The sequence below is a fragment of the Pan paniscus genome, chromosome 2 (genome assembly GCF_029289425.2).
Source record: "Pan paniscus chromosome 2, NHGRI_mPanPan1-v2.0_pri, whole genome shotgun sequence".
Classification (NCBI taxonomy): Eukaryota; Metazoa; Chordata; class Mammalia; order Primates; family Hominidae; genus Pan; species Pan paniscus.
In genome coordinates, this window is record NC_085926.1 from 43,239,479 (window position 1) to 43,261,082 (window position 21,604).

General features: G+C 36.6%; 1 protein-coding gene across 6 annotated transcripts in view; it reads left to right on the forward strand.

The window, feature by feature from the left end:
• Window positions 1-21,604, forward strand: part of SNRK (SNF related kinase) — a 64,694-nt gene that overhangs the window by 2,763 nt on the left and 40,327 nt on the right. Inside the window, exons 2-5 of one of the 6 annotated variants that reach the window (XM_034956230.3) lie at window positions 481-530; window positions 3,436-3,498; window positions 10,503-10,564; window positions 13,856-14,550. The exons of 1 other annotated variant lie outside the window; for it this stretch is intronic. In XM_034956230.3, the coding sequence (XP_034812121.1) occupies window positions 13,962-14,550 (589 nt within the window). In that variant the 5' untranslated portion in view covers window positions 481-530; window positions 3,436-3,498; window positions 10,503-10,564; window positions 13,856-13,961. The remainder of the gene's footprint in view (window positions 1-480; window positions 531-3,435; window positions 3,499-10,502; window positions 10,565-13,855; window positions 14,551-21,604) is intronic. 4 more of the 6 variants (XM_034956232.3, XM_034956231.3, XM_034956229.2 and 1 more) reach the window with 4 other exon arrangements.

Sequence of the window (21,604 nt, forward strand, 5' to 3'; positions counted from 1 at the left end):
AGAAAAAGGGAAAAGGCTCAGGGGGTTCAGGGAGGGTGAGAAGACAAGGTCAAGTGGTGGGTGGGAGAAGAACATAGATCCAAGTGGGTGAAAGGGAGTTGAGAAGGCTGAGACAATGCAACTGTTCTTTCCTTAAAGCATTTGAAAAGGAAGGAGGGAAATGGGGCAGTTGCTTTGGGGGATGGAGGAGAAGGTTTTTGGTGAGGTGTTTGTTTTGTTTTGTTTTAACTTTGGGAAGAGCTGGTATAAAATTCCTCAGGTTTAATGGCCTCACGAGTGAGCACTGGAACTGTGTTGTCTGCTCTGGATAATCCAGAGCTATGTCATTGATCCTCATCTGCTTTTCTGCACATCTGCTTTGGGTTGTGGCTCTGTGTCTCATGGGAAACCATTTCTTGCTGGTGGTAGGGAAGGAACCTGTCTAAAGAGGATTCCTGCTTTGCCCTCCCTGAACATTTATTTCTCTGCTGTCACTTCCAGAGCCTCCTGAGAGTCTGCTTTGGCATCCCCAGCATTTGGCCTCTGCTCAGGTAGGCTCTTCTATGGCAAATCAGGCCTCTTTCCCTTTCCTTTTGCTATTATGCCCCCTAGTCTGCTGCCATGTGGCTACTCAAAAGTTACTTCAGACTCAGAGATCATTAGTTGTTCATCTAACATGTTTTAAGTTTTGGAGTATCTTCAGGCCCAAAGCAAGATTAGGTCTATCTGCACATCTAAACACATACCCTCTTGACTAATATTTGCCTGGACCGTTTAATGTAGGTTATGACAAAAATGCTCCAGGAACCTGGGTTACACAACATAACGGTGGTCAAATCGCAGCCTCACTGGGCCTCAATTTCTTAGTTGTTGACCTGCAGTTATCTCTCTTAAACCCATAATACTGTCAGCTCTTTGAAGGCAGAGACTACTTCTTTGATCTCTATCAGACCCAAGTAATGCCGGGTACATAGTCTGTACCAAGAAGTGTCTTGGTGAAGAAGGTAAAAAAATCTAATCTTTAATTTGTTGATTTTATCAGCATGTTATGGAAACCACACCCTTTCTAATAAAGCTGGGTTGGATTTGAATTGTTTTTCAATCATACAATTTTAGAACTAGAAGCAAATCCTCTACTTTCTGCTAGCATGTTGTAGATGTTCCTGTCCTGAAAGTCCAGTCTGAGAGAATGGCATCACCAGCTACCACTCTCCGCTAGAGTCATTCTGGATTTCTCCCTTTGCTTAGCCTCCTGTGCATTGAGTTCTTGGATTCTACTTCCAAAATGTGTCTCCTCCACAACATCCTTATCATCACTGCCCATATACCAGCTGCCCTCATTTTTAAGTCTTTAAGTAATTTACCTGGAGACATTTTCAGTTGTCTGCTTACCTGTCTTCTAGCTCTATTCTCGCCCTTTCAGTCTGATCTTCACTTTGCTGCCAGAGTAATTTGTTAAACCATCATCTCTGATTGCCATTCTCCTGCTCAGGATTTTTCTTGAGCTCTTGTTTTTGGCTCTTTATGCTAGCCTTCATTTGTTCATTTAATAAAATATATCTGTATATTTTGAGTAGATGCTATACTTGGCAGACCCTGGGATAAAGAACTAAATAAAATGAACATGATCCTTATGTGAACTGAGCCTGTCATTTAGTTTAGTGGGGGACACAGATTATTAACCACACAGTCACACAAATAATTATATGACCTCACATTTGTGATAAGGGTCATAATGGCAAAGGACACAGTGCTGTGAGTGAGTATAGGGAGCTGTATGTGCATGGAGTTGGGGAGGGCAAGGGGATGGTCAGGAAGTCGTCCTTTAAGCTGGGCCCTAGAGCACGGGTAAGGGCTAGCCTAGACCTAAGAAGTAGAAATTGATGAATTATATGGAATACATGCCTGACCTTGTCCCCTACGCTCTGCATATATTGTTGTCTGAGTCATACTAAACTTCCTTGGGCCTCTTTCCTGAAAAGCCTCTTCCTTACCATTGCCAGTTTCAGTTCTTAGCTCAAACACACAAAATTTATTTCTCCAGAATGCTGTCTGTGGCATTCTCCAAGGCAGATTTAGGAGAAAAGAACACCTCTTTTTGCGTATCTGTTCCCGTAAGAGACTGTGAGTAAGTTGAGACAGAGACCTTCCTAGTATCCAGTACAGGTGTTTAGGGGCCAGTTTGTTGGGCCAATAGAGGATGAGGTTACTGATAAGAAAATGAGATGGAGAACTATATATACAACCCCTTTCAAATACTGTAATCTCATGGGAGGGAGGCCAGTTCTAAAGTTAGGGGGATAAAATCCTTAGGTGATTTTTATTCTACTCACACCCTGCTAATATATATTATCCCATTTAACTTTCACAATAACTGTCCAAGGTGGTGATTATCTTTATTTTATCAAGACATGCCTTTTCATAGAAGTTGAGTAACTTGTTGGGCTGTAGATCCTGTGGTACTCTTTCCACTATGCTGTCATGCCACTCTGCATATGTGCTTAATAAATGAATTCTGATCATTCCTGAAGTGTACCTCTATGGTGAAGATAATAAGAAAAGTTAACTATGTGGTACTTTGAAATGTGGAATCTTAGGACTGTTATCCTAGCTCCTCCTCTGATGATCCCTCGCCCCCAGGCAACTCTTAACTGGGTGTAGGACCTGGACAAAGTGAGTTTGTAACCTCATTGGCTTGGCCCTGCTTTTTCATTTGTAAAATGGGTATCACTCTTAAGGAATTAAATGATATAATGTAAAAAGTGCAGTACATACATAGATTCCTAGAAATTAAAATCTGTTTTCTCATTTTGAGACCTGCATTCAAACAAAACTGGAATTCTAATGGCCAACTGAGGCAGCAAAAGACATTTTAAAACTTAGAAATAAGACAAAAATCCATGGTTTTGCTTTACTCGTTTCTGTATAAACCTGCTTAGGTTACTAATAGATTTTTAGTAGTATGTATATGGGTGATAACGAGAGAGATCTATTAAGCCACAACAAAAATGTAGTGTTTTATGGAACTTTGTAGTGAACAATGAACTTTTAAAATTTGTTTGAATTCTCTAATAAGCTTATTTCTGTGTTGCTTTCATGTTAATATGTAAAGGATTTTCCTCTTTCATTGAGGCTCTTTGATGAGAAGCTTTTCCTGTGCATTTTTTATTCTTTAATGACGCTTTGACTAAACTTAAGTATAATTCAAACACAGATATGTGGTGAATTAGTTAGTATGGCAAATTTTCCATTTGTTTTGTCCAGCACGGTTGCTTAAATGATGAGCCAGTAGGTATTCTTCAGAATCAGCTGTAGGTATTCTTCAGAATCAGCTGCCTCTCTTAAAATTTATCTGACTTCCACCCCCAAATCATCACTTCACCTAAACTGGTGTTCTTTCCTAAGCCAGCCAGCTGTAGGCACTCTTACTTTGTTTCTTGTTTACCCCACTTTCAGGAATGGTGTTCCTCTACTCCTGTTGAAGGATAAGCCCTGGTCTGTGGGGTGCCCCAGTCCTTGGTGAGTCTGCTATCTATAGTGTCCTCTATTCTTCCTCTGACATGCCTCACCTAGGCTCACTTGTGTAATTATTTCTCTTTTTATATGTGGATACTATTTTCTTTTCTTTTCTTTTTTTTAAGTACTGGGATACATGTACTGAATGTGCAGGTTTGTTACATAGATATACATGTGCCATGGTGGTTTGCTGCACTGTAGGTCCTGTTTTCCTAAATCATTTTTAAGATTTGAATGGACAGGGACTGTGTTGTGTCCTGTACAGTTAAGGCTCAAATTATTTGTTAATGAAAATGACTTAGTGTTTCTGTTATTCAGACTGAAGCAGTTGCATACCTTTCTTTTCTTTTTCTTTTTCTTCTTTTTTTTTCTTTTTTTTTTGAGACAGGCTCTTGCTTTGTCTCCCAGGATGGAGTGCAGTGGCTGATCTCGGCTCACTACAGCATGGATTCTTGAGCTCTGGTGATCAGCCTGCCTCAGCTTCCCAAAGTGCTGGGGTTACATACAGGTGTGAGCCACCACGTTGGGCTGCATACCCTCTTTCTCAGAGGAAGTAAATATTTCATTGAATATGACTTGTTTATTAACATTACATAAATAGGCATTAGATAGTATAGTACGCAGTGTATTTTCAGAAAAATTGGTGTATTTCATAGATCTCTTAATAGAAAAGTAAATGGAATGAATAATTATGTACAGAAAGTCAAAAATTGAGTGGTCTCTGCCTTTCCTGGAGTATGAAAGCAGCACATATGCACTGTCAAAATTTTTAAAAGAACAGAAAAGCATAAAGAGAAAAAATATCCTGTAATCTTACTAATTTAACATTTTAAGTTTTTAAAATATATACATTCATACAGATTATATGCTTTTTATGAAAGATTGGGACAGGCCAGGTATAGTGGCTCACGCCTTGTAACCCCAGCACTTCGGGAGGCCAAGGCAGGTGAATCACTTGAGGTCAGGAGGTCAAGACCAGCCTAGCCAATATGGCAAAACCCCATCTCTACTAAAAAAAAAAAAATTAAAATTAGCTGGGTGTGGTGGCATGTTCCTGTAATCCCAGCTACTTGGGAGGCTGAGGCAGGAGAATTGTTTGAACCTGGGAGGTTGAGGTTGCATTGAGCCAAGATTGTGCCACTGCACTCCAGCCTGTGTGACAGAGTGAGGCTCTGTCTCAAGAAAAAAAAAAAGATTGGAATTACATGCTGTGAAGTTTGGTATATACAATTTTTTTTAAACTTAACATTATGTTGTGAGACTTTCCGCATGAAATGTAATAGCCTCAAAATATGGTAGCATACTGTTAACGTTGGGTATATTGTGTTTTATTTAACCATCTCCTTATTGTAGACCTTTAGATTATTTGATTTTCTTTTGCATGTATAAATATCACTGAACATTGTTGAATATAAATATTTGTCCTCACCTTTCTTTGAGACATGAATCTAGTAGTAAGTTTATTGTCAAGGATATTAATTATTTTAAGGCTTTTGAGACAGATTGAGTATCTCTTGTCTAAAATGCCTAGCATCAGAAGTGTTTTGAATTTTGTCAGATTTTGTAACATTTGCAATATACATAATGATGGGACCCAAGTCTAAACATGAAATTAATTTCTGTTTCATTTATACCTATACATATATGCTAAAGGTAATTTTATACCCCATTTTTAATAATTTTATGCATGAAACAAAGTTATTACTGCATTTCCTCTCAAAAACTAATAGAAACTGTGATTGGTCACATGAGGGTTTTTTTTAACTTGTGGTGTCTTGTTGGCACTGAAAGTTTCAGATTTTGGAGCATTTTGGATTTCATATTTTCACCTTAGGGATGCTCAACCTGTACACATATTGCCAAATTGTTTTTCAGAAAGGTAGCTTGCTTGCAGTCCCACCAGTGTAAGAGAATTCCTGGAATGAGCCTGTCTTTGAGTCAAAGTCAGTGAAATGTTAGGTGCCAGTATTTTGGTTTATTGATTAGTTTTTTTTTTTTTTTTCTGTTTCACGATTCTTTTTTTGACCATTTTTTAATGATCACTTTTATCAAAATATTAGGAGGAATAAAAAGATGGTAGGGAGTTAAAGTGGGTTTTGACAGTGTTAATAAAAGCTTTAGATCAGAGATTTAGATTATTAAAATTCTCCATAACTTAATATTCTGTTTTCCTGGGCACAATAAGTAATTGTGGGTTGGCTTTATTTATTTTGGAGTAATTTCTATACACCCAGCTTTTGTTTAAGTCATTACTTATTATGTGAACACTTAATGCTGGAGTTGTCACCATACTAATTTTTAAGTCCTACTTACACGTAGGCAGAAATGACATGCTTAGCATTTTTCATCACTTTAACAAGAGGCAGAATCTGTTTAGGAATTTCGTCTGTGTTGCTGGTCCAGGTTTTGTGGCTTGGATGTTAATCTCTTCCTCTCTACAAATACTAAGTACTGTACATCAGTTAATGATTTGCCTAACTCCTGAGTACATTCAGATTACTTGATATATGTTGGACTGCAGCTTGTTTTACTTAGAGCAAATAAAGATTACTTAAACCAGTACTTCAAGGATTCTGCATTGGCAACCAAATCATTGCCTCAAGAAACTGGAACAGGCTTCTCACCATGACATTCCTAGTCCCCTCAGCGGCCCCTAGCCCATCAAATTGATGAAAACGAAGAACATACTTTAGTAAGCAGTTACCTTGTCTTGGAAAATGCTTTCTTAGAGACTTAGAAGTACAAATTGCCGGAAAGAACATTTCTAATAATAAATGACTTTAATCTGTTAATTTGTAGATCCCATCTTGATTCCATCCAGTGATTGCAGACTGGTAACTGCATAACCACATAGTAATACAACCAATCCAGTGAAAAACTCTGAATTCTTCTACAACTTAGGGCCTATTGACCTGTTTATGGTTCTTATCTTTGGTTTATAGCTTATATTAATGACTCCTAGGAGGAGGCATGCTGTCCTTAAAAAGTGAAATATTGTTTACTTTTTTTTTGTTTTGAGACTGAGTCTCACTCTTTTGCTCAGGCTGGAGTGCAGTGGCGTGATCTCTGCTCACTGCAACCTCCACCTCCTGTGGTCAAGCGATTCTCCTGCCTCAGCCTTCTGAGTAGCTGGGACTACAGGCCCATGCCACCACGCCCAGCTAATTTTTGTATTTTTAATAGAGATGGGGTTTCAACATGTTGGCCAGGCTGGTCTCAAACTCCTGACCTCAAGTAATCTAACCGCTTCGGCCTCCCAAAATGCTGGGATTACAGGTGTGAGCCACCACGCCTGGCCAAAATATTATTTACTTTGAATAAAGAAAACAGCAGTGGTGACTGCATGATAGGGTTGTGTTTATTTTGCTTGACTTAAAGGTTATTCCTGGAAGACTTAGTTTACTGTCTTCCTTTCAGCCTATATCATTTTTAAATTTTTAGCAGTAAAATCAGGTTGGTAATATCATTGAGAGAGTGTTAGTTCCTTTACTTAAGTTGGTTTTTCTATAGATGTACAATTTGGTCTACTATTTCTCAGGAGGAAGGATTACAGTTTTCATTTCTTGGTATTTGTAAAATATACCAGATAATTTATATGTATAAGAAGCTTAAATGCAGTTTTAGTGTAGCTTTGCAAAAACTCAATTTTTAGTTGTTTGTATTAGATGGATATACTGGCATATATATATATATATTTAAGCATTTAATATGTTTGAGAGGAATATTGGTCGTCTGATTTTGGAGGAAAACTTATATTCTAAATAAAATGTTTATTATAGATAAGCTATAGAAGTAGTACAATTTTTGTGCACAGCCCTTTTTGTTCAACTCCTCTACTTTCTCATGCCATGGATTGGTTCACAGTGGTATCCAGGCAGAGCTGCCTTTGTTGAGCATACTGTTTTGTCCCTACCTCTCTCTAAGAGGTGTGAGGAAGAGGCATTTGTTTGATGTACAGATGAGACTGCAATGGTGATGATGTTGATGAAAACCTAAAAGTGAGTTTTAACAAGAATAACAGGGTGAATTCCAAATTGATAGTAGGTTTAACAGAAGCTGGTTCTACAACTGTTTTCAGCAGCTTGCAAAACGTGTGTAGGGCCACCCACACTTCCTTCCTCTTCTCCAGCCACACCCACATGCTTCAGTTGCTTCTGCTATCTTCAGTAGGAGAACATCAGTATATTCTTGCAGCACATAACAGTACTTGTTTCTCAGACATAAGTTTTTATATTATGAGCACTCTTGGCAAGTTGGCCTATTTCATTTAGGTCCAGCCTAGTTATATGCCTGTGCTTAAATAAAAAGGTTGCTCTAGAATGGCCTATCTAGTGGTTGCTGTGTAAAAACATGTTATCTTAGCTGTATAGTCATTTAAAATATTGATCTAGAAGAACTTAGTGCATGGGAAAATGTTCAGTTTATAAAATAGAGGAAAAAGTAGTTATCAAACTTCATGTCGAAAATCTTAGCTTTGTAAAGAACTGTTAAGTATAGAGGATGTACACTCGGACCTGATGAGAAGTCATCATAGATGAGCGTATAGGTGATTTTTACTTTCTTTTTTGTGCTTTTATGCATTTTCTAAACTTTCTAAAGTGAAAGTCTTGTATTAACTTTTCCATCTTGTTTTTTGGAGAGAAGTATTGTGAAAATAGTTACAAATCTCTTTTTACCCTGACATCCCCCCAAGCCCGTAAGTATTATCCCCATTTTATTTTTTTAAATTGTGTCTGGCCATATATTATGAATAGAAAATAATTTGAAAGAATCTATACCAAAATGTAAAGAGATGTTATCATAAAGGGTGGGATAATGGATTTTTTTTTTCAAAATTCCCCCCCCTTTTTTACTAGTCTGTATGTTCTAATTGTATTTTGCTCCTGAACTAAACAGATTTTTCTTTCATAATTGTTTTTGAGATTTTCTGTAAGAATATATTTGATGTGAAAAAATGTAAAGGAGTATTAAGTCTTTTTTGAAAAGCTAAATTTGATAGAAAATTATATTAATATCATTTTAAAAGCAAATACTTACATTTTGTGAGATATTTTATTGAAAAACCCCCAGTCTTTGATGCCTAACTAGAGACATTATTTCCTATATCTTACAGCACTCATTTTCAATTTATTTTAGGAAACTGAACAGCAGTTCAGTTTCTGAACTGGTCTATCTTATGAAAGCAAAAGAGAGATAATAGTTTGGTGAATTCATTCGCTTGAAGTAGGGTCAGCAACTGAAAGAATTTCTGCTTGGATGGTGGGAACGTCATCTGTAACAATGATGGTGGTGGTGGTAGCTGGTATTTACAGAATGCTTACTCTGTGCCAGGCACTATTCTAAACACTTTACCTATATTAAGTCGTTTGATCCTCACCATATCCTATGAGATTTTTTTCTTATTACTAACATTTTCTAATGAAGAAACTGACCATACAGAGAGGTGAAGGTAACTTGCTGAGTTCCTTTGGCTAGTGATTGGTGAGCTGGGATTCAAATGCAGTTGTTGGTCTTTAGAACCAGTACTTATTACTGTACTACCGCACTGCTTTGCCACAGAGACTAGGGATGAAACAGGGGCTGCTGGAAAAAGAGAAGCAGGCAAGGATAGTGGAAGGAGCTACTATATCCCTCTTGGAGCTGAAGAACCAGTCAGGTAGGCATCCCAGGGTTCATCTGTCACTAGATATGGACCTGTGCCCATGGCTTTGCCAGCCCTGTGTGTGCTGCAGAACTGTTGCTCCACATTCCCTCATTCCTGGCAGGACACTTGCTTTCATATCCAGAGGTCAACCACCTTTCCTCCTCCTTTCACCTGTCCTATCTTGTTTCCTCCATTCCCTTGCACTCCTTTTCTCCCAAGTGCATTTGAACTTTACCTGGACACCTCTCACCATTAGTGTATAGTGTAAATTATCATGTTGGCATAATGTGAATGTTTAGGCCTCTCTGTTATTCATGTAATAGTTTATTTTCATGGGAAGACCTGCAAGGCTACCTCGGTCAGTATTCCCTCATTGTGCCATGAAGTTTGGATATAAGTGATTTGCTCACATTCCTTTTGTTTGTGGTGATAGTTTCTTTGTTACTATCAAGTGACAGTCCTCTGATGATGAAGGTGCTTTGTGTGATCCCTAATGCTGGCATCATAAGTGATTTCCACTTGCCTTCTAGAGGACAGTGTGTTGTAAAGCTTGCCGTCCTTGGCTGCTATAGCGTGAGGGTTTCATGAGCCTTTAGGGGCTCCTAGAGACTGGGTGGTTTTGGTGCCAGGCTGAGCATGATTGGAGCTAGAGACTGCTGCTTCTCAGGCAAGTTAAGCCTCATTGTACCTATTATGCAGTTTCATGGGGAGGATTCAGTGAAATGTGAGTTTGGGGCCTGTTGCAGGAGGCATTTAAAAAATGGCAATTGTACTGTTGTTCATTATTATTATTATTATTTTTGAGATGGAGTCTCGCTTTGTCACCCAGGTTGGAGTGCAATGGTGCCATCTCGGCTCATTGCAACCTCCGCCTCCTGGGTTCAAGCAAGTCTCCTGCCTCAGTCTCCTGAGTAGCTGGGATTACAGGCGCCCGCCTCCATGCCTGGCTAATTTTTGTATTTTTAGTAGAGACGGGGTTTCACCATATTGGTCAGGCAAGTCTTGAGCTCCTGACCTCATGATCCACCTGTCTCGGCCTCCCAAAGTGCTGGGATTACAGGCGTGAGCCACTGCACCCGGCCTTGTTCATTATTATTTCTTCATTCCAGTGGAATAATTTTTCTGACCTGTCTACCTGGAACAATCTCTGTTCACTCTGAAATCCCTGTTTATTAAATTTCGCTTAAAGGAGTTGTAATTCACAGAAGGCAGAAGGATAATAGGAGGAGACTGGGTTACTAAAGACAAATTTTACTATTTTTATACATGTGTCTAGATCCAGCCTTAGAGTATATACTTTGACTTTAAGCAAAATTCAAACAAATAGAACTAAACCTGTATCTTTTTCTTTATTTTCTTTTAGGAAAAAGAAGCAACTAACAAAACACTGTGATAATAAGGATTATTCAGTATGCAGTTTGCAGGGTATGTCTTGGAGACAGTACAAATTCACCTTTACTTTATATAAGCCACATCTTAACATTGGGCATTGATGTTCAGAATGACTTTTGGGAGCTGCAAGATCCTCAGAGATCAAAAAAAATGATTTAGTTACTTTGTACTCTAACTCAAAATGTACTTAATAGTAGGATTAGACAGTAGACTAGTGTTTAAAAAGATGTTCACGAACAAGGATATTTTTCGTCTAAACTTTCAATTAATCATTGTGTCCTGTTCTTAGCTATACAATTTAATTGTGGTTTCATAGACTATGGAAAAGGGGTGCTCATATAAAAAGTAAATTATTTGGTAGTAAGAGTGATTGTTTCACTGTAGGGTACTCATTGTGAAGATACCAATTAGATTATTTCTATTTAATCTATAGCTTGATATAGATTAAAAATCATTTCACCATGCCCTCTTGCTGGCAAAGGTTTGGGAAGAGAAACATTAAGGTTTAATAGTACTTATCTCTAGGTGTCTGAGGCTCTGAAAAAAAAGCTTTTTCATTTATTTTTGTAATAAAACTTTTATTTTCAAAAATCAGATTCATTTATAAAATCTGATTTATATGTCACTTTCCAGGCACACATCTAAACTAAAATGATAGATGAAAAGAACAAAGTTATATAACTTGGGGGCAGCCTGAAGGAATGTGTTTTGAAAGCTAAAGTGGCATTTGCAAGCTTATGCAATAGCAACAGACTTGGGTGGAATTTTAAGCATAATTATTGCCCTTGTAATTAATTGAAGTTAAATATTTAAAGATAGTTTCCTGCCCCCCCCAGAGTTTTTATATTTGAAAATTAAATATACCCAAATTAAAATTTCTTTTGGGGAACTGCTGTCCAAATAAAGCAAGATCTTTCAATTTGGATTTTCCTGTTAATCCTGTCATTAAAGTTATTAGTTCAGATGACAGGGATAATATACATATGGAAGAAATTTGCTTCCCCCCACACACACCTAGGCATTGTATCAGTTTCTTATTTAAAAATCTTAATAGTTTAAAAATCTTAATAGCAGGATTAATAGTTTTGGTTCTGAAATCAGTTTGCAGACACAGCGTAGCATAGTGTTTTAAAGCACGGACTTTGGTGTCAGACAGCCGTGGGTTTCAGTCCCAGCTCTTTTACACACTGGCCATTTGGCCTAGGCCAAGTTACTGTGCCTCAGAAGGGGGTTAATAATTCCTGTCTTTGAGGGGAATTGTGAGGATTGAATGAGGATAATGTGAAGTATTTGGTATGTGACTGGTGTGTAATACTCATTCAGTAAATGGTAGTGCTATTTATTATTACAATAATTACTAAAATGCAAAAAATATATTAGTAAACATATTAACATTGACTTTTTGAACTTATAATTTAACATACATAAATTTTTTGAGGGGGTTCTAGGTATGCAATTCAGATCATTTCTGAAGTGGTATAAATATAAAAGTGACTTTATGCTTCTTTTATAGTTGGTATTTTAACTCTAAAAATAATATTATCCTAAATGGGGCATTGATTAGAGTGGCCAAATGTTTATAAACAATGTGGGCTTTGAAATGTATTAATTAGGTGTGAATCCTAGCTTTTGTAGTTAATGTCACTTGTACCTAGAGCAGCCTATTGCCTTAGCTATAAAAATGAGACCAGTGCTGACTGGCCAGGCACGGTGGCTCCAGCCTGTAATCCTTGTACTTTGGGAGGCCAAGGCAAGAGGATTGCATGAGGCCAGGAGTTCAAGACCAGCCTGAGCAACATAGCAAGACCCTGTCTCTAATAAAAATAAATAGCAGTTTTTAGAAATTAAAAAAAAACTTACCTATTATATGTCAAATTTCGTTTTTTGGGATATTTTTATCTAAGTGGACTCAATAATTAATGCTCTTAATATGTAACTGAAAATGTGAAACTATATATTGAGAGCAGTAGAAAAAGCTTTGTCAAAGGGATAGATACTGACTAATGGGAGAGAGCTAGCCTTAGGAGGTTGCTATATTCCTTGTTGGATTTTGTTACTCAGTTCTATTAAATGTTGGTCAGAACAAAAGTGAGGGTTCAGCCTGTGAGATATAAAGTTGCATCTTGTTTAATTTTATACACGTTTGTTTTTCTGAGTCAGTGTCATTTATAAATAGGAACCTATTTCTATTCATTTATTGTAAAAGTTGAAATTTTTAAATACAGTACGAAATGTGGTTCTTAAAAACCAAATGATTTTTAAGACTTAAATCATCTGTAAGAATGCATGCCTGTTTACTCTTGGAATATAATCACGTTATGCTGGGTTGTGATTGACAGTTGGAAAACAATCATTAAAAATCAGCATAACTGCTGAGTACCAGTAAATTAACAAATATTTACTAAGTACCTACTACCATATACCTAGAACTCCCTCAAAACATTTATATAAATTCAATTATAAGTTTAAAAAGTCAATGTTAATATGTTTACTGATATGTTAAGCACCTACTATGTGCCAGGTGCTTATCCTAAACAGTAGTGACGCAAGAGCAAACAATTACCTCCTAAACATTTTGGGAAAAGTTGCATTTCAAAATTTAATAAGACAGTTTTGATTATATGCTATTTGTAAGCACTGTTCTAGGTGTTGGGGGAAAGTAGAAGAAAAAAAAAATAGAACCTTGGAATAGAAAATCCCTGAGAACCTGCTACTGTCAGGATAGAGGAGATGGTGTACCCAAATACCTGTAGAATAAGACCACATAGAATAGAGGTGTCCCAAGGTGCTCTGGGGATATTGAGGAGAGAAGGTAATTCCAGCTGGGAGAGTCAGAGAAACCTTCACAGAATGGATTTTTTTTTTTTTTTTTTTTTTTTTTTGCACTTAAAGGAAGTGGTGTTGGTCTTGGGGAAACTGAAAAGTTGTTGGGTTTCTGTGCAAATGTTTATTCTTTGTGTTTTCCCTTGTCAACTGTTGCGTTATTTTTTAAGACACTAAAATTCCTTTTAGAAAATGTTTGTTTTTTAAACATGCTTATCAAACTTGCCAGTTTTCTTATTACTGACATCACCAAAAAATTGCTTCCAATGAACTAATTTTCTTTTCAGTTTGCAAAAATTTGATATGGTATTTAAATTCAGCCTTTGTAATATAAAGTCTAAATATAAAAATAGGTTTTATTAATGACCCTGACTCATTTTATATCTCAATTTATTTTCTTCAAGTTTCTCTTAAAATGAAAAAAACAAAAAATGAAGTGATTTTAAAGTTTGTGAAGAAAAGTCTCAGAAACTTAATTTTGTTTCTCTTCTTATTTTGTAGATATCCATGACGACATTGAAAATGAATTTTTTGTATTCACCAGATATTCTTATATGAGAAGATCTATTTTAAACAGTCTAAATATTTTTTCTTCTGTTGGACCAGCATGGCAGGATTTAAGCGAGGGTATGATGGAAAGATTGCTGGATTATATGATCTGGATAAAACCTTGGGTCGAGGCCATTTTGCCGTGGTTAAACTTGCCAGGCATGTCTTTACGGGTGAAAAGGTGGCAGTAAAAGTTATTGACAAGACAAAACTGGACACTCTAGCTACTGGTCATCTTTTCCAGGAAGTGAGATGCATGAAACTAGTGCAGCATCCTAACATCGTCCGCCTTTATGAAGTTATTGACACCCAGACCAAACTATATCTTATTCTAGAACTTGGGGATGGAGGAGATATGTTTGATTATATAATGAAACATGAGGAGGGTCTTAATGAAGACTTGGCCAAGAAGTATTTTGCTCAGATAGTTCATGCTATATCTTATTGCCATAAACTCCATGTGGTTCACAGAGACTTAAAACCAGAGAATGTAGTCTTCTTTGAAAAACAAGGTCTTGTAAAGTTGACAGACTTTGGGTTCAGCAACAAATTTCAACCAGGGAAGAAGCTCACTACAAGCTGTGGATCTCTTGCATATTCCGCTCCAGAAATTCTGCTTGGTGATGAGTATGATGCACCTGCAGTAGGTAGGTAACCTCGGTCCAGTATTTGGCCATTTGAATTCTGCCAGCTAGAGTTGGTCAGATCGGTTGTTTATCTAAAAATGATTTCTAGAGAATTGCTGTTAAATTGGCCTTAACTAGCAAATTGGGTTTCATAAATGCCATATGTGCCTAAAGCTGGCATTTCGTTTATTTCAACCTTTAGATGGCAAATGTCTAAAGTATATTTGTGAGTACAAAGGAAAATGAGTAAGTTATCATTTAAAGTAATCTCTTTTCTGTTCATTGTCATTTTTTTCTTAAGGTCTGAATGCTTTTCCTCAGATTTTTCTTTTAGTGGCTCTCTTTAGCCATCTCCTCTCTGTGCATATCGTCTAACAATCATTGGAGACCCATATTGGAAAGGTACTGTGAATATTACAGTGATAAAGAATTTGGGTATTAGAATCATTTATTAACTGTGAACTTGAACAAGTGCTTGACCTCTCTGCTTCATTTTTTATCCATAATATAATATTGAATCAGGTACAGGTGTAGCACTCCCGTATTATCTTGTTTACTTTTCACAGTGACCCGTGGGGTTGTTATTGTCTATCTCATTGTTCAGAATAGGAAACTGACATACAGAGGCTTTCTGTATGGTGGATTCTGGAATTGTGGTACCTTTGGCATTCCTAACTACCTTCTTTCCCTCTCCACACACTTTGTGCTCTTTCACTTGTCAAGATTTATCTATCTGTGGTGAAAGTATTTACTGCCTTTCAGTTTGTGTCAACTTTGTCTCCTTGGGATTGTATTTGTTTTGAAGATCATGTAGGAATTTGTTCTTAATTTTTTTAAAGGATTTGTTGATCCGAAGGTGCAGTCAGCTTTTTAATTTGTTAATCTTGGAAAAAATACATGCACATGATGTCAGATTCATATGTATGAGTATTCTGCTTGCATTTGTGGTAATTTGAAATGCAGGTTAAAGGATTAATGACAAAGGTGCACTTAACATTGAAGAGTGTTGATGTTATATTGAATACTCTGTACACCAAGACACTGATTTTCATGTTATGACTATCATGTTCTGGAAAAGAAAGGGTTAATGAGCAGTTTCTGCCTACTACAGATAACTAGACTTCACTGAAGTCTTTCATTAGAATATCTGAGCGGAGATTTTTGATTAATGGAGCCATTCTAATCAGACAGTGAAGCCAGGAATTTCCAGGAGAGGAAACACAAATGTCTACCCAAGAAAAAATCTTCAACCTCATTAGTGCAGATTTAATAAGAGTATCTTATTAAAAATAAAGTACTCTTTAAATCTATTAAAAATAAGATACTCTTTCATACTTTTCACATTGGGAAAAACTGAAGTCAGACAAAACTAAGTGTTGGTAAGACCATAGAATATCAGGAACTCTTATTTAGAAGACAACTTGGCAATATCTGGTAAAGGTAAAGATGTACACATCTGATAACCTAGCAGTTCTCTCCTATGTATGCACCTCAGAGTAGCTCTCACTTATGCATACAAGAGATTTTCAAAGAACGTTTTTAACAGCATTGTCGAATGTACAGCAGGGGAATAATTCGTTCAGTATTCATATTCTGTATATGGTGAAAATTAAACATTTTGCCAACATGATTGGATCTCACAAGCATACTTTTTAAGAGAAACAAAGCAAATTGATGAAGAGTACATATAACATTTATATACAATTTTTTTTTTTTTTTTTTTTTTTTTGAGACAGAGTCTCGTTCTGTCACCCAGGCTGGAGTGCAGTGGTGCCGTCTCGGCTCTCTGCAAGCTCCGCCTCCCGGGTTCACACCATTCACCTGCCTCAGCCTCCCGAGTAGCTGGGACTACCGGCCCCCTGCCACCACGCCCAGCTAATTTTTTTTTTTATTTTTAGTAGAGACGGGGTTTCACCGTGTTAGCCAGGATGGTCTTATCTCCTGACCTCGTGATCCACCTGCCTCAGCCTCCCAAAGTGCTGGGATTACAGGCATGAGCCACCGCACCCAGCCAACATTTATATAAAATTTTAAAACATACAAAGCGGTGTTATATATTGTTTAGGAGTACATGCACATGTAGTACATGTAGTAAACTCTGAAGAATGCATGAGAGCAAGATAGGTTACTTCTGAGGGGCAGGCATATCTGTAGGCTTTCAGCTGTATTGGTGATGTTTATTTTTGAAGTTGGGTGGTGGGTACACAGGAGTTCATTGTAATGTTCCTTTTTCTTCCCCCCTTATGTCTTAAATATTGCATAATAAAACTTTTAAAAAGCTATTAAAAAAGGAAAAGAAAACCACTTGGGAAGATGTTCACCAGTCTGATAAATGATTACCGTGTGTTGGTGAAGTAGGCTTGGGTGGAGTTCATAGGTAACTTTTTCATTTTCATTATTTATAGTTATTTCAATTTATATTGTGTGATGTGTGATTGAAATAAATATAGAATTGCTATTTTTTAAAAAAGGACAGGTGTCTTTCTGTTAATCTACTATTAGTTTATCATGCCAAAATTAGTCAGTGATTTTTCACAAATGTTTAGTAAAATGAGCATACACAAATATTAAAATCTGTCATTATATTGTGAGATGTTACTAAATAAAAAAACTTTGGTTCTTTTTTTTGAATAAGTGTTTTATAGTATACTGGTCCTCAGCATTGAGACTTAGCTGAGGAATTGTCTATTTTATTATTATTTTCAAAAGATCAGATTTGATTTTATCAACTATACTTTTTGTTTTAGATGTCATTTTTTTTCTTTCATCTTTATTCTTTCTAGGATCTTTGAGGTTTCCTATTTTTTAATAGCATCATGTATCAGAAGCTTATTTCTGTGTGTCTTGATTTCTAACAAATGGTTTATTAATGCTATTTAGAAGACAATTTGGCAATATCTGATGTGTACATCTTTAACTTTAATGCTATATGATGCCCTCTCCCACAATCCCTGATGACATTCTAGGGGTTTCACTCTGCAGTTGTCCTTGCTAAAATTTGTCTTTGGTTTCTTACTTAACTGGAAAGTTATTTAGAAAGGTGTTCCTTTTTAAAAATTCCAAATGGATAGATTTATTTTTCTCTTTAGTTGTCTGGTTTTTAACTTCTAATTTTAGTACATTGAAGTTAATTTATGCCCAATTGATTTCTGCTTCGGATACTATTTTTAGATTTTCTTTGTGGCTTGATACATGGTAATTCATACCATGGTGACTGTTCTTTATGTGATTAAAATATTTGTATACTTGGAGTTTTTATACATACTTAAGATTATGCATTATGCACCTTGTTCCTTTGTACCCTTACATGTTTTTATTCTGACCTGTCATTTTCTGAGAGAATAATGGTAGTCTTCTATTCTCATCTGTGAATTTTGTAATTTAACCATTTTTTGCTTTATACATGGTATTGTCAAGCTATAATTGACAATAAAGATATTAAAAGTTTCTAATATATTTTACATGATGAGTTATACCTTTTATCAATACGAAAGTATACTCCTTGATACATATTGCCTTAAATTCTGTTTTGTCATTGCTTTAGATTTATCCCTTTTAAACAAAGGCATACTTCATTTTATTGTGCATAACTTTATTGCACATCTCAGATCTTGCGGTTTTTTTGTTTATTTACAAATTGAAGGTTGCTGCAACCCTTCATCAAGCAAGTTTCTTGGCACCATTTTTGCAACAGCATATGCTCACATCATGCCTCTCTGTCACATTTTGGTAATTCTCAAAATATTTTAAACTTTGTCATTATTTATTTTTTATGGTGATCTGTGATCAGTGATCTTTAATGTTACTATTGTAGTTGTTTTGGGGTGCCAGACACAGCACCCAGATAAGACAGCAAACTTAACCAATAAATGTTGTATGTGTTCTGACTGTTTTACCTACCAGCCATTCCCCCATCTCTCTCTCTCTCTGTCTCTCTCTCTCTTCTTGGGCTTCCCTATTCTCTGAGATACAACAATATTGAAATTAGGCCAGTTAATTACAGTGGCCTCTAAGTGTTCAAGTGAAAGGAAGAGTGGTACATCTCTCACTTTAAGTCAAATGCTGGAAATGATTAAGCTTAGCAAGCAAGACATAGTGAGGCAAGATAGACTGAAAGCTAGGCTTCTTGCACCTAATAGCCAAGTTATGAATGCAAAAGAAAAGTTCTTGAAGGAAATTAAAAGTGCCACTCCAGTGAACACACGAATGGTAAGAAAGTGAAACAGCCTTATTGTTGATATGAAGAAAGTTTTAGTGGTGTGGGTAAAAGATCTAACTAGCCACAATATTCCCTTAAGCCAAAGCCTAATCCAGAGCAAGGCCCTAACTCTCTTCAGTTCTCTGAGGGCTAAGAGAGGGGAGGAAGCTGCAGAGGAAAAGTTTGAAACTAGCAGAGTTTGATTCATGAGGTTTAAGGAAAGAAGCCATCTCCATAACATAAAAGTACAAGATGAAACAGCAAGTGCTAATGGAGAAGCTGCAGCAAGTTAGCCAGAAGATCTAGCTAAGATAATTGATGAAGCTGGCTCCACTGAACAACAGATTTTTGATGTAACTAAAACAGCCTTCTATTGGAAGAAGATCCCATGTTAGCTAGAGAGGAGAAGTCAATGCCTGGTTTCAAAGCCTCAAAAGGCAGGCTGACACTCTTGTTATGGGTAAATGCAGCTGGCCACTTAAAGTTGAAGCCATGCTCATTGACCATTCAGAAAATCCTAGGGCCATTAAGAATTAAGCCAAATACACTCTACCTGTGCTCTATAAATGGAACAACAAAGCCTGAATGACAACACATCTGTTTACAGCATAGTTTACTGAATTTCTTAAGCCCACCATTTGAGACCTACTACTAAGAAAAAAAGATTCCTTTTAAAATACTGCCACTCATTGACAATGCTCCTGGTCACCCAAGAGCTCTGATGGAGATGTACAAGGAAATTGATGTTGTTTTCATGCAGATAACACAGCATCCATTCTGCAGCCCGTGGATCAAGGAGTAATTTTGACTTCCAAGTCGTTACTATTTAAGAAATGCATCTTGTAAGGCTATGGCTGCCATTGGTAGTAATTCCTCCGATCCATCTGGGCAAAGTAAGTTGAAAACCTGGAAAGGATGCACCATTAAGTACATTTGTGACTCATGGGAGGAGGTCAGAATATCAGCATTAAGAGGAGTTTGGAAGAAGTTGATTCCAGCCCTCATGGATGACTTCGAGGGGTTCACAGTTTGTGGAGGAAATAACTGCATATGTGGTGGAAATAGGAAGAGAAATAGAAAGGGAGCCTGAAGATATGATTGAATTGCTGCAGTCTCTTGATAAAACTTGAATGGATGAGGAGTGGCTTCTTGTGGATGAGCAAAGAAAGTGTTTTTTTTTTTGTTGTTGTTGTTGTTTTATCTTAATTTTTTTAAATCCATGAATGCAGGTGAAGAAAGTGGTTTCTTGAGATGGATTCTATTAGTGAAGATGTGAATATTGTTGAAATGACAACAAAGGATTTAGACTATTATGTAAACTTACATAGTAAGTTTGATAAAGCAGTGGCAAGGTTTGAGAGAATTGACTTCAGTTTTGAAAGAGGTTCTACAGTTCTACTGTAGGTAAAATATGTCAAACAGTGTTGCATGCTAGAGATAAATCTTTCATGAAAGGAAGAATCAAATGATGCAGCAAACTTCATTCTTGTCTTATTTTAAGAAATAGCCACAGCCATGCCAACCTTCAGCAACCACCACCCTGATTAGTAAGCAGCCATCAACATCAAGGCAGGAACTTCCACCAGCAAAAAGATTATGCCTTGACTCATTGAAGGCTCATTTTTTAGAAATAAGGTTTTTTTTTTTTTTTTTTTTTTATTCTTTGAGATAGGGACTCTCTCTGTAGCCCAGGCTGGAGTGTAGTGGCATGATCATAGTTCGTTGCAGACTTGAACTCCTGGGCTCAAGCAATCCTCGCACTTCAGCCTCCTGAGTAATTGGGACTACAGGCGTGCACCACCACATCCAGCTAATTTTAAAAGTTTTGTAAAGATAGAGTCTTACTATGTTGCCTGGGCTGGTCTTGATAAAGTTTTTTTTGTTGTTTGTTTGTTTTTTTAATTTTTTGCCCGTGACACAGCCCTGGGAGATTCTGAGAAAATGTGCCCCTCGTAAAGTATTTTTAAATTAAGGTATGTACATTATCTTTTATAGACATAATGCTGTTGCACATTTAATAGACTACGGTATAGTATAAACATAACTTTTTGTGCACTGGGAAACAAAAAAATTTGTGTGTCTCGCTGTATTGCAACATTCGCTTTATTTCAGTGGTCTGGAACCGAACCCACAGTATCGCTGAGGTATGCCTGTGTATAGCTGTATTTCGTGTCTAATCTATGAATCAGTCTTTGAATAGGTGGATTTAATTTATTTATATTTATTATTACTGGAGTGTTTGGACTTGTCCTATCTTATTTTGTGGTTTTCATTTGCCTTATTATTTATTACCTTTTCCCATATTTTGTTAAATTATTCAAGCTTTCTTTGCTCTTTCCCCAGTAGTGGTTTGCACGACGTGTAATCTGTTCTCTCTGTGTTTGCGTCCACCTTTAATGTCTAGAGTCAGACAGTATCTACATTATTTCTCCTACCCTACAAATAAGAATCCGTTTGTTTTTACTTCTTTTTTGGTTAATAACATTCTTATTTGCTTGTGTTTGTCTGTAATAAATACTTACTTTTTACTTAATTTTATGAATTTCTTGGCCTCCCTGTCCCTTTCTTGGATTATTTTTATTGTGCTTTGTTTTGTTTGAAACCCTTTCAGAGAGGATTTGCGAAAAATTCAAGTCCTTATGTGTCTAAAATGTCTTCACATTTTAATGATAATTTGGCTGGATATAGAAATATGTATTCAAAATCATTTTTCTCCCAACTTTGAAGATATGTTTTTCACAGATACTTGTCTGTCATCTTTTTGCTTTTAAAGTTGTCGGTGAGAAGTCTGATGCAAGACTAATTTTCTTTGTAGAACTACATTTCATTGATTCGGTGGAGCATATTTTGTTTTTTTTAACAGTTCCGAAAGTGCTT